This window comes from Danio rerio, chromosome 23 (genome assembly GCF_052040795.2).
Source record: "Danio rerio strain M-AB ecotype USA chromosome 23, GRCz13ab, whole genome shotgun sequence".
NCBI lineage: Eukaryota > Metazoa > Chordata > Actinopteri > Cypriniformes > Danionidae > Danio > Danio rerio.
Window position 1 is genome coordinate 21,758,716 of NC_141043.1, and position 12,894 is coordinate 21,771,609.

A 12,894-nucleotide genomic window follows, 5' to 3' on the forward strand; every position below is an offset into this window, starting at 1 on the left:
ACCTCATGGTTAAAGTTGTTGCACGTCTGCCAGTTCCTGCCACAAAATGAGCGAGTTTGAGCCACTTGTACATTCAGGAGGCATTCAGAAAAAACAAAACACCAACAAAAAAAATCGACACAGAGGAACATAAACACCTCACTGCCATCTAGCGTTTCGGAAGTGTTAATGTAGACCAAAATAAACAGCATGCAGAAGTATAAATGCACAGCCACGCGCGTTACAGGCACCGTGGGTCACGCCGATAACTTGACGCAGAAGTATAAACCAGGCTTAAAGCCACAATCGTACCACACTGCGGACATCTCTGTTTATAAATGTAATATATGAAGCAATCGCTTGCTTCGTCAGCCTCTATCACATTGTTTTATCCCACCCTTTTCTGCAGTGCCATACAATCGTGGCTTTAACCATGAATATCCACAAACCAACTGCAGAGAGCTTCTGTTTTTCACCTGGTGAGTTGATTAAAACAGCTGTTTCAATGAATTAGGGTAAGTGGGATGTTTTAGAACAGCTTTACAGAATTTTCCTATAGATTGTGACAGTTTGCAATGGGTATGAATCATTTTGGATATTCCACATTTTATTCAAATGTAAATAAAAGCTTAGAAATATTAGTTTTTTTTACCACAATGATGCCTCTTGTACATTGTCTTATTATCTTTTGGGAGAAGCCTGTGTCATTTCCCATAAAAAAAAACCTGCTGGATGAATAAAACTGAGCCAAGGGAGTTATGGAGTCAGCTACTCATGTATTAACTTAGCTACAATGTTTAGTAGCTTGACAGTTGCTCAGCTATATCTGATACAATGTAGCTTCTTTTCCAGAGGCTAGCTACTTTTTCCAGCAAGTAGCAAAGTAGCTTGACAACAGCTACAGTTCATTTAGTGATCCTGCAACCTTCTACAGCAGTGGTTCCCAAAGTGGGGGTTAGGCCCTTTTAGAGGGTTGCTTGGTGATTTCCAAAAATCTAATTCATTTTAATAAACTATTAGAATTACCATATTTTATCCATAATGTCCAGAAGAAAAAAAATACTTTATAGTTACATAAAAAAACAATAAAAAAAACAAGCCATCAGCCTTTTGATTTTTTTTGTGACCTCTGGGGTGATTATGTTATATTAAAGACAGCACACTAATTGTATGGCACCACGTTAAACTTTCTGAAACCTTTACGGCACTCATGTACATTTAAAATAAATTCAGGCCACTACTGAACATGGAGGATAGTCTCCGAGTGGTGCTCTCCAAAATTAAATGATTAGACTTGGGCCTGTTTGGTATGTGTGCACCATTATGTGCAAGGTATATATATTTATAACCACCTCAGAGAATATTGGGGGTCACGAGTCACTGGCATTGATATTTTGGGGTCGCGGGCTGAAAAGTTTGGAAACCCCTGATCTAAAGCAGCACAGCATCATCTTACAAAATCACATACTACCATAGTGTATTGAAGCCATTCCTTTATGAATCACGCATCTCATGGATTTACATTTATTACTGTTATTTAGAAAATAATATTTTTCATGAACCAAGAGTTGAAATTCAACCCATAATTTTTTTGTAACAATTCACAATTAACATGAAGGACGTTGTGTGATGGCTTCAATAGTGTCTTACCAAAATGTCACTTTTGTTACAATTAAGTTATTTTGTTATTGTAATGTTTCAGTTGTTGCAGTTTTTCAGTCTGACTCTTGACAGTCGTAAGAGATTTTAAAACTGTGCAAGAATACATAAAGCTTTGAAATCATAATTGTATTGTACTGTTTTACGTACCATTTTTAAGTATTTTACTTTTAAACTACACTTGTTCATGTTTTTTTTTTTGTAATACACACCAGTGTTTCTCAACCACATTCCGGGGGGACCACCAGCTCTGCCTATTTACATGTCCCCTTAACCAAACACCTGATTCAGATCATCAGCAGACACTAAAAGACCTGTGGTAGGTGTGACAGACAAAGGAGACATCCAAAACATGCAGTGTTGGTGGTCTTTCAGGAACGTGGTTGAGAAACACTGTTATATGCCGTTGTTGATGTATATTTCAATATAACAAGCTACTTTCAGGAAGTAACTTGTAGTGTAGTTAGTTACTTTTTTAGTAGCGTAGTTTGACAGTAGCTTGGCTAATTTTACTGATGAGTAGCTTCCCCAAAACATGACACACTGCAGCTTTAAGCTACAGACTTGCATGTAAAAGTGCCTAATAGTGAAAGTTGAAAATGCCAAATATGGCAGCCTAGGAGCGCTACCCAGTGGCCATTATCATTACTGCACATGTGATGTGCTCCAGCTTTGATTCAGATATAAAAAACAAAAACTAACAAATCTTATATGCTGTTTATTAGCCCAACCAGCTTGCTCAATTCTTCATGCACATATCTCTCATAAACAGAACTAATTTAAATAGCAAACATGAGAATAACAATCAGGTAACTCATATGCATCTACATAAATAATAAATCACACATGCACACACAAATCATACGCATTATTAACAATTTAACTAGTAAATGAGGTGTAATTACAACATCGCAGAGTCGTATTTGTTTTCACTAGTGATTCACTAGTAGCGTAAAGCAGGAAATATTGTCAAATAAGTCAAACGTTATTAAACAAAACGATCTACCAAGTGAATGTGGGGTCTTGAAATGTTAGGATATCTACAGAGAAGACACACTGTACATGCCCGGATGAGGAACTGAGGGCAGTGTGAGGACAGGAGGGAGTTTCTAGCAGCTCTGGTGGGGTTGGGCTAATGTGATGTAGCTGTAATAATGGCCACGGGGTGAAAAGGCACTGCTGTGTAAACTGATGTCAGCGAGGATCATCGCTGTGTGTGCGTCTCATCTGCTCCGCTTGCCTCACAGCCTCCTTCAGCTCCCCTTGAGACAGCAGCCTGCAGTGGCGCAGGGCAGAGAGCAGCTGCGCCCGAGAGTTACTGATGAACGAGTGGGAAAGGAAGTAGGGGAGACCACCTCCCTTCTTCAGGAAGTAGAGCGGCACACGCACCATACCCAATACCTGGTGACACACGAGAAAGTTCATAACAGTCAGGGTTCTGGAAATTAAAAATATATTGATAGATTTTATTCATCAACAGCCCTTAAAAAATGTTACATGGCCTAAATATTTAACAGTTTTACTAACATTTAAAACTTTTTAAAAAGGATATTGCTCATCACATCTCTGCCCATAATCTGCACCAACATTAAGCAGCTGCTGAAAACCAGCGCTACTTGGGGAAAAGATAACCAAATCATCAGCATACATGTCATGATTTATTATAGTATCACCAAGCACACAGCCAGTCCTACAATCACTTAATTCCCCAGAAAACTCGTTCATGTAAACATTAAAAAGAGCAGGTGAAAGTAAACCTCCTAATCGTACTCGAATGCATCCTTTAAATGTATAAGATACAGCATTGCCCCACTTAATCCGCATACTTTGATTAGTATACCAGTAAGTAAAATTCTTAAAATACTATTGGGTATTCCTCTTTGTTTCTATTGTTTCATAGGAATTCTTTGTTGGAGCGTTATAAGTTTTGAACTCAATCAAAATAACTGAAGCAAATGATTTGAAGCAAAGGTGTTTTTTGACAAAAAGACAAAGCAACAAGACTGTGTACTTAATGGCGGTAACCAAAAAAATCCTTGCGTGTGTTTATGCAAAATTGCTCTATATTACATTATAATAAAGCTCATTTCGATTCTAATGAGGGAAAAAAATACAATCCCTTGAAAAATGGCAAATGACCCTGCTTAAAAATCCAGTTTAAACCAGCCTAGGCTGGTGGGCTGGTTTTAGCTGGTCAATCGGCCTGGTTTTAGAGGGGTTTTAGCCGCTTCCAGGCTGGTTTCCAGCCATTTCCAGGCTGGACTTAGCTGGTCAGGCTGGAAAGTAACCAGCTAAAACCAGCTTGACCAGCCTAGCCAAGCTGGGAGTCCAGCCAAAACCAGCTATATCCAGCTTAAACCAGGCTGGTCAAGCTGATTTTAGCTGGATTTGGCTGGTCATTTTCCAGTCTGACCAGCTAAGACCAGGCTGGAAAGGGCTGGAAACCAGCCTGGAAGCGGCCAAAACCCCTCTAAAACCAGGCTGGTCAACCAGCTAAAACCAGTCTAGGCTGGTTTAAGCTGGATTTTTCAGCGGGGGACAAAATTGAATTAAAGATTATGTAGGAATTCACTAACCAATATAAATTTTTGAAGTTCTGGTTACAATATTTATAATATATATTATAAAAATGTATATCCTACAAGTCAGCCTACACGGAATCTGCACGCACAGAAATCCACAGATGTTTAGCCCATCATTGAATCTATTTATTGACTTCTGTAAATTTATATTTATTCAGTTTTTCTGTTAATTTCAGTAATAATATTGACTAATATGGAAATGTTGATGACTTATTTTTCCAGAGATGGGTTGCGGCAGGAAGGGCATCCGCTGCGTAAAAACATGCTGGATAAGATGGCTGTGTATTCCGTTGTGGCAAGCCCGGATTAATAAAGGGACTAAGCCGAAAAGAAAATGAATGAATGAATGAAATGATATGATTTATTTACAAAACAGTTTGTAAAGTCATGTTTTCTGCCTTTTAGTAGATATATTACATGAGAGACTTGCTTTGCTCATTAAGTGAATCAAATTAGATTTGCGGGTGAGGCAGTGGCGCAGTAGGTAGTGCTGTCGCCTCACAGCAAGAAGGTCGCTGGGTTGAACCTCGGCTCAGTTGGTGTTTCTGTGTGGAGTTTGCATGTTCTCCCTGCGTTCGCGTGGGTTTCCTCCGGGTGCTCTGGTTTCCCCCCACAATCCAAAGACATGCGGTTCAGGTGAATTGGGTGGGCTAAATTGTCCGTAGTGTATGAGTGTGTGTGTGAAAGTGTGTGTGGATGTTTCCCAGAGATGGGTTGTGGCTGGAAGGGCATCTGCTGCGTAAAAACTTGCTGGATAAGTTGGCGGTTCATTCCGCTGTGGCGACCCTGAATTAATAAAGGGACTAAGCCGACAAATGAATGAATGAATGAATTAGATTTGCATCTTAAGCATTAAATAAAAGTTTAAAGGTATTATCTGTTTTTTTATATATTACCTTTTTAAAGTTACAATACTCCCAAAATAATTCTGCATAAATCTGCAGATTTCCACAAAATTCTGCACTGCAATAGCAAAAAAATGTCTGCAGATTCTGTCTGGCCCTGCTGATAAGTAATTGTGAGCATAGCATGTGAGGCTGCATTAATTACATCATTTGTGAATGAAAGGTGGAATTGTCTGTACAGCATAACATGGTAATGCAGCTTTTCTACATGAATTCTTCTGTTAAACATGATTATTCAAAAACAAGTTGAGCTAATGTGAGCCAATGGGTTCAAAAAAAGCATGTACAATCGATTAACAGCCTCAGAGTTCTGCCTTTCAGGTTTTTCAATTATCCTTAAAATTAAGTTCCCTAAGGAGTAGGCTTTTCCCAAAAGAGAAAATCAATTAAGTTTTTACTTACAGTATTTATTTACAGACTCAGCACCCACCATGACTGAGCACATCCTCTCAATTATGAATTTCTCAGTGAAACTTAATATATTACTGCATTTTTCTTAACTTCTTTTAGGATAAGACAAATTTGAAATTTACATCTAAATGTAATATTTTGTATGTCCTCATTAAGTTCAACTGTTAATTAAAACTTTATTCAGGTTTTCTCTGAATGCATCCATTTGAAAAAAAAGTTGTTTCTATAAATATATTAAACCAAATAAATTGTTTTGTATTTCTCCATCATTTTTATTTTTCTTCCTACTGACTCAGTATTGTGACTTTCCAGATGAAATTAAATCTTGAATAGAACAGTTTTGTTTCAGGACTTATGAAACTATTAGATCTTTTAAATTAATTTTTAAATCCCTATAGAACAAATAAAAGAAAAAATTACATGAGGAACTAACACTGCTGAAACGCAGACAGTTTTGAAACTTGTTTACACACAAAAAAAAAAGCTTTAAAGGGAAAATTAACCCCCCCCCCCTCCCCCCCAAAAATTTACTCTCCCTCAAGTGCTTCCCTACCTTTATTCATTCATTTTCCTTCGGATTTGTCCCTTATTTATCAGGGGTCGCCACAACGGAATGAACTGCCAACTAGTTCAGCATATGTTTTCACAAGCGCATGTCCTTCCAGCTACAAGCCATCACACACAGAGCCAACACCCAGAGGAAACCCATGCCATCACGAAAACATGCAAACTCTACACAGAAATGCCAACTTGTCCAGCCGGGACTTGAACCAGTGACCTTGTAGCTGTGAGGCGACAGTGCTAACCACTGAGCAACTGTGCCTCCCAACCTTTATGACTTTCTTCATTTTGTTAAACACAAAAGAAGACATTTTGAAGCACGCTCAAAACCTGTAACCACTGACTAAAATAATAAGGAAAATCAAATAATACTGAAGTCTACATGTTTCCAGATTTACACAATTTTTTTTCTTTTGTGAAAGTCGAACAGGTTTAAAATCAGTGAAGGAAGAGTATTGATGATCAAATAAAATTTTTAGGTGAACTGTCCCTTTAAAAAGACAGATAAAGAAGACAGAGAGTTAACCTCTAAACCGTGGTCAGTGGCGGAGGCTACAGCCGCTCTCTCTATCTCTTTCAGCTCTGCCTCTGTCATCTTCTTGATGTAGAAGTGTGTGATGAGACGAGGGCATGATGAAGATACACAGGAGGACATGTGATCGTCCACGCCCACCGGCACAGCCACGCCCACTTCTTCGTGTAGCTCTCTGCTAAGCCCCGCCTCCAGCGTTTCCTCGGACGGGTTCACTAACCTATAAAACAAAATACAAATGATTATAAAAGTAAAGCGCAGCTTCCACGAAGAATATATGTGCATTTACAAACAAGAAGTATTCAGAGCAGACCAGAAAGAAACCCTCACCCCCCTGGAAAGCCCAGCAAGCCATCAAAGCGCATCTGCATCTGAATGACAGTAATGTGAATTCAGGTTCATAACTTCAGGACATTCATGCAAATAGGACGACTGTTTTAGTAGCGCACCTGTCGTAGTCACTCAAGAACAGTCACAGTAGGTTACAGTTAGTGCACTAGCTCATCCTTACCAAAACAATATGTTTGATTGGGATTTTCCCGAAGAGTTTGGCACTGGAGTCTCCATACAGCATGACATGACACGCGTGTCTGTAGCCCTGACGGGCCAACGCTTCGTCCCTCGTCATCTTCTCTTCCGCCATTACAGGACTAGCGATAAATAAACAAATAAACCTGACGCTTTCTGATAAGGAAGAAACAACTCTGATAACATTTGCGTTTGCGAGCAGTAGTAACGTGCTACTATAATCACCTGACTTTATTTCAAAATAATAGTCCATTGAAAACGCAGCTCTATTCATTTTAATAGTGTTTAAGGGAGAAACTATTATTAAAATGCAATTGTTGAATGGATGGATCTTTTACGACAAACGGAAGGCATGTTTATAACAATATTTAATACTTTTTAAAACAGAATTATGGATATTAAGAATTAATTAAGCAGCTAATAGCACGTTTAATTAATTTCGAGAAGCCTTCTTAAGTAGTCTTGTGTGTGCCAGTAAATAAAAAAATAATAATTTAATGTAATTTAACAACAACCTTACTCTCATTATTATTTATTGGCCAATTTTCAATAATTAAGTTAAATTAAATCAAACGAAATTAATTAATTTATCAGTATTTAATAAATAGGTGAAATTTAATTATGCTACATTAAATACTTTATTGTCTAATAATCCATAATTAAGCAAAAGTAAAATATATAAAACTCCAAAAACTTGTAAGATAAAATTTTATAATTAATTTAAACTTAAGGTAAATATATATTTTTTTATTTTGTCAATATTTAATCATTTAATCACATAAGATTTAAGAATTCTGGAACTTATTAACTAATTAAGTGCCTACTTTTTCCCTATTCTCAAACTACATAAGTCGTCCAATAGATGGCAGTAGCAACTAAACTGTGCTGAAGATGTTATCACTAGAAAACAACATTAAGAACAGAACAGTTAGAAAGGATTTGAACATGAAAGTGTCTATGCTGAAAGAAGTGGATAAAGATTTAGTGCTTGTCTATTGTCAGTCTGAATGTATACCACCTGTTCACAGCACCGGAAATAACCTCTAATATCTAAAAAGAGTGACTTCAAAAGCAGAACCAGTTCATCTGATATAACTTTTAATACCTCCAACATGACTGTCCGTTGTTCCCTATTTTGAAATAGCTGTGGCAAAAACATAGTGTATCAGATAGAGGATTCCAAATTACTTTGCTTGAGATATTAACAGGAAAAATGGTCTATAAACGTTTACAAATACTCTTTAAAATAAACTCAATATTCTCATGTCAAACCAGGCACCATTTACTTAAGGCTGTCATTTCAGAAGTTCTGTATCAAAATATAGTGTGACATCATTTTATTCTGTTCTTTTCTATTATTGTCTATTTTATGCTACAGGGCTGTTCTGTTGTATGGTTGAATTATTTTAGTATCTGCACAGCCTACAACGCTCAAAAAATCAAAACAAAATGAACTAAAATGTTTTGGATGAGACGTGTATGAAACTAATCTTACAGACAGCAATGGTTTGAGGACCCAAATAAATAAATAAATAAAAGAAAAATACAACACCTGTACAATGTCTTAAGGTGAAGTAACCATAAGCTGAATAATTGACTCTGGTCTGTTGAATTTTTAGAAAATAATGCACACTGAGGTATCACAGCCACTTCATTTTGTTTTGCGGTGGGTGTGCATTATTTTCCAACAATTCAATATTTAGTCGAACATCATTTCTTATATATTCTATGGTGGTTTCTCAGGAAAGCACAGCAATGCATATCTGCCGAAAAATTACAAACACAATGTTAGATCAAAGGCTGCAGCTCAAACACTAAACTCAGACAAAGGTCACCTTTATTCATGGTGAAACATGTCCTATTGCGGAACATAATGAAGTAATTTAATTGTCTAAAAGGGCTTTTCTCTGTAATTATTGCACACTCACAACCCTGTTCGTGTACTCACCGGCCACTTTATTAGGTACAACTGTCCAACTGCTTTTTAACACAAATTTCTAACCAGCCAATCAAATGGCAGCAACTCAATGCATTCAGGCATGTAGACATGGTCAAGACGATGAGCTGCAGTTCAAACCGAGCATCAGAATGGAGAAGAAAGGTGATTTCAGAAAATGCTAATCTACTGGAATTTTCACACACAACTATTTCTAAGATTTGCAGAGACTGGTCCGAAAAAGAGAAAATATCTATTAAGCAGCAGTTCTGTGGGTGCAAATGCCTTGTTGATGCCAGAGGTCAGAGGAGAATGGCCAGACTGGTTCGTGTTAACAGCAGCTCAAATAACCACTTGTTACAACCGAGGTATGCAGAAGAGCATCTCTGAAGGCACAACACATCGATCCTTAAAGTGGATGGGCTACAGCAGCAGAAGACTACACTGGGTGCCACTCCTGTAAGCTAAGAACAGGAAACTGAGGCTACAACTCGCACAGGCTCAGAATTTGGTAGGGTCAGAATTTGGCATCAACAACATTACAACCTAGATCCATCCTTCCTTGTATCAACGGTTCAGGTTGGTGGTGGTGGTGTAATGGTGTGGGGGATTTATTATTTTTTTGGCTCACATTGACCCCATTAGTATCAATTGAGCACAGTGTCAACGCCACAGCCTACCTGAGTATTGTTGCTGATCATGTCCATCCCTTTATGACCACAGTGTAGCCATCTTCTGATGGCTACTTCCAGCAAGATGACGCGCCATGTCATAAAGCACGACTCATCTCAGACTGGTTTCTTAAACATGACAATGAGTTCACTGTACTCAAATGTCCTCCAAGGTCATTAGAACTCAATCCAATAGAACACTTTTGGGATGTGGTGAAATGGTAGATTCACATCATGGATGTGCAGCCGACAAATCTGCAGCAACTGCGTGACACTATCATGTCAATATGGACCAAAATCTCTGAGGAATATTTCCAGTACCTTGCTGAATCAATGCCATAAAGGATTAGGGCAGTTCTGAAGGCAAACCAGGCACTAGTAAGGTGTCCCTACTAAATTGGCCGGTGACTGTATGCTAAACAGATGCCTATTGGTGAAACCCGGGTATTACATGTAATTTGATTGACTTCCTTCCTCACTTGTTTCCAAACAAACTTCCTTTTCTTCTTCAAGAAGCATAATTTGTTTTGTCTGGTTCAACTGGACAGTGCAATCATGATGGATTAATAAATTCCTAAACAAATAAACTGTCGAAAGTATATAGATTTATTCCAAATACACTACAATAAAAATAGCAACAGATCCAACTGTAAATATGGTACTAACACGTGTCTGTTCTTCCGCAGTGTTGGATGTGGCTAATGTGGGTTTTCTGAGTCAGTCGTGTGGATGCTTCCATCAATAACTGGGCCTCGAATTGTTAAGAGGTTTTACATAGCAATATGTATGAGAGACTGACTGAATTAACCCATATACACGTCCCATCCCAATCTTTCAAATCTCTCATCGTCCCATACTAGGAGACAGTAAGTGAACATGGAGATGTGCAGGTTTATGTAAGTGGGACTGAGAATTTTAATTGTACTATTTTAATAGTAAAAATGATAGCATAAGCATATGCTGGGAATGTTAAGAGAAAACAAGACAGGTGGAGAGATAAAGTTTTAAGGTTGTAAGAGTTCGTACATGATCACCATTCAGTCACTTCAGAATGGCATTTCAGTCACTTCAATTTCATTCATTTAAAAAATAATCATGAAGTATGAGTGCTATTATGATTTTAACATAAATGAGATGAAATGAACAGTATTATGTTGGTAAATTAAATGAAACGATCTTGTTATTATTGTTTTTGGCAAATATTCAATGATTAAATTTGCTAGCTCCCATTGCTACTCATAAGGTGCACAATTAATAATTGCAAGTTAATCCACTAAAAATTTTGTTCGGATTGGTAATCTTCAGTCTTTCAGTAGTGAAATTTAAACCACAGTGAACTGAACTAACCTGAACTTAATTTCTGAAAACTGGACTGACACAGTTTCAATTTATTAGAACTTTTATGTTAAGCTGCTTTGACAATCTACATTGTAAAAGCGCTAAATGAATTAACATGAATTGAATTTAATGAATTGAATTGAATAATCTTCAATCAACTATTTTGCTTTAAGGTTTAAAATCCTTAACTTGATTTTACCAAGTAGGACATGTTCAACATCTATGTTGATCCTGAAAAAACATTTCAATCAGCCAATCAGAATTAAGGGATATGTTTACAGTTTATGTTAAGTTTAAACTTATGGTCATGCACTTTTACATGATTGTTATCCAACTATTATTCCCCTCTGATTTAGGGAATAATTTACAATTATGGTTGGGTTTAGGAGTAGGTAATGGGTTAGAATTACATTTTCCAACAAAAAATTATGTTCCAGGATCAACATAGAATCCAGGATCGCATCACACTTGGCAAAAGCATGACGTGCGTTCAAAATGGTGGAACTTTTGTGATGATGTCACTTTGACAGCTTCAGTCACAATATTTTTAACCAGACCCCTCTGACTGTTAGTTTGCTAATAGAGAATGATGGACAAAAAGAATTCCGAGCCCCTACTAAATATTCAGTTTCAGTTGGAAGGACATCAGCAAACTGAAATAAGTCTCAGCCATTTCTGCAATATTAATAATGCCAAAAAAACTTTCAACAATTAGTTTTAATTTAAATGTGTGCTTTTTCAAAAATCCGCTTTGGCTGCGTCAGATAAACAGCACAGTGACAGACATGAAGGAAGCAGATCTCACGTAACATTTTTGAGAAATACTACAGTAAAAAAATTTCCCAATTATTATTTGATGTATTTGTTGTTGAGTTTATTCAAGCCTTTCTGCAACCATGAGTCACACAAAATGTCGTTACAAAGTTCACGTTTCCACACATACACAGCGCTCACATTTAACTTTGACTGTTTTTGCGTGCAAATGTGACAGGATACGGTTTAATATCCACTGCTGTATGGATATCTGTTATGTTAATGTACAAAATAAACCTGATTTAACGTCCACAAACTGAGATTGAAGTGTATTCTTTTATATCTGTACTGACATGCGGCTGTGATGATGAAGTAAAGATGGTAAAATCGCTGTAATTCATTACAAACATGCACTGATTTAAAAACGTTTTAAACTTGTAAAACTCATTCTTGATCCCATTTGATAAGGATTGATGATCACAGCGAGCTGAACGGATATTTTAATCCTATAGTTTCTTTATGCACTTCCTGTTATGTTGATATGATTATGTGCTTTACTATAGAGACATGCTAATACATGGCTGTCAATCAATTCGGTGGGCAGGGAAACCGCACTCCTACGTCAGGTTGTGGTGGGCCTTAAACTGGGAGGGATTTGGATCCTATGTTAACATCAGAAAATTAAGACTTAATTTCTTTACTATATCACTCCAATATGACTGTGGACACACTATTCCTACACACAGTTCTGTCCAAACAGCTTTCAAAAGATGATTTTCATCATAGGCGCCCTTTAAAAGTTTCAGCAAACCAGAATTTAAGTCAAGAGTCAAATTTTTGGTTTTATAAAACCTAAATGAAACCTAACCCATCTGCGCACATACTGTAGACTTAAAATGTGCATCTAGGACTGTTGAAGTCAGCATTGACCCCAAAGCCTTGTTAACTCTGTCCGTCCTCTCTGGGCTTACAGTGTGGCAGGGGCTTGCGCCAGAATGGCTGGGCTATTCTTGATCCTGAGCGCTTTCTAAGTTTAAAA

The 12,894-nt window shown here is 37.4% G+C and overlaps 1 protein-coding gene across 3 annotated transcripts; it reads right to left on the reverse strand.

Annotated features, from left to right (window-relative positions):
• Nucleotides 1–2,341: 2,341 nt before the first annotated feature.
• On the reverse strand, nucleotides 2,342–7,363 carry zgc:103759. Of its 3 annotated transcripts, none has more exons than NM_001006008.3 (4): nucleotides 7,141–7,363; nucleotides 6,960–7,000; nucleotides 6,624–6,849; nucleotides 2,342–3,039 (listed from the first exon to the last, which is right to left on the reverse strand). In NM_001006008.3, the coding sequence occupies exons 1-4, from the start codon at nucleotides 7,270–7,272 to the stop codon at nucleotides 2,833–2,835; spliced, it is 606 nt and encodes a 201-aa protein (NP_001006008.2). In that variant the 5' UTR covers nucleotides 7,273–7,363; the 3' UTR covers nucleotides 2,342–2,832. The 3 variants fall into 3 exon arrangements, with proteins under 3 accessions (NP_001006008.2, XP_087161729.1, XP_087161728.1); XM_087305603.2 differs by having other exon boundaries at nucleotides 2,344–3,039; nucleotides 7,079–7,263; XM_087305602.2 differs by lacking the exon at nucleotides 6,960–7,000 and having other exon boundaries at nucleotides 2,344–3,039; nucleotides 7,141–7,263.
• Nucleotides 7,364–12,894: the final 5,531 nt, after the last annotated feature.

Bases quoted from the DNA above. Each gene is read 5' to 3' on its own strand.
- zgc:103759 (NM_001006008.3), bottom strand. From the start codon at position 7,272: ATGGCGGAAGAGAAGATGACGAGGGACGAAGCGTTGGCCCGTCAGGGC. The intron at 7,001-7,140 runs GTAAGGATGAGC...ACTGTCATTCAG, and splicing joins CAATCAAACATATTGTTTTG to ATGCAGATGCGCTTTGATGG. The intron at 3,040-6,623 runs GTTAACTCTCTG...GTGTGTCACCAG, and splicing joins CCACTGACCACGGTTTAGAG to GTATTGGGTATGGTGCGTGT.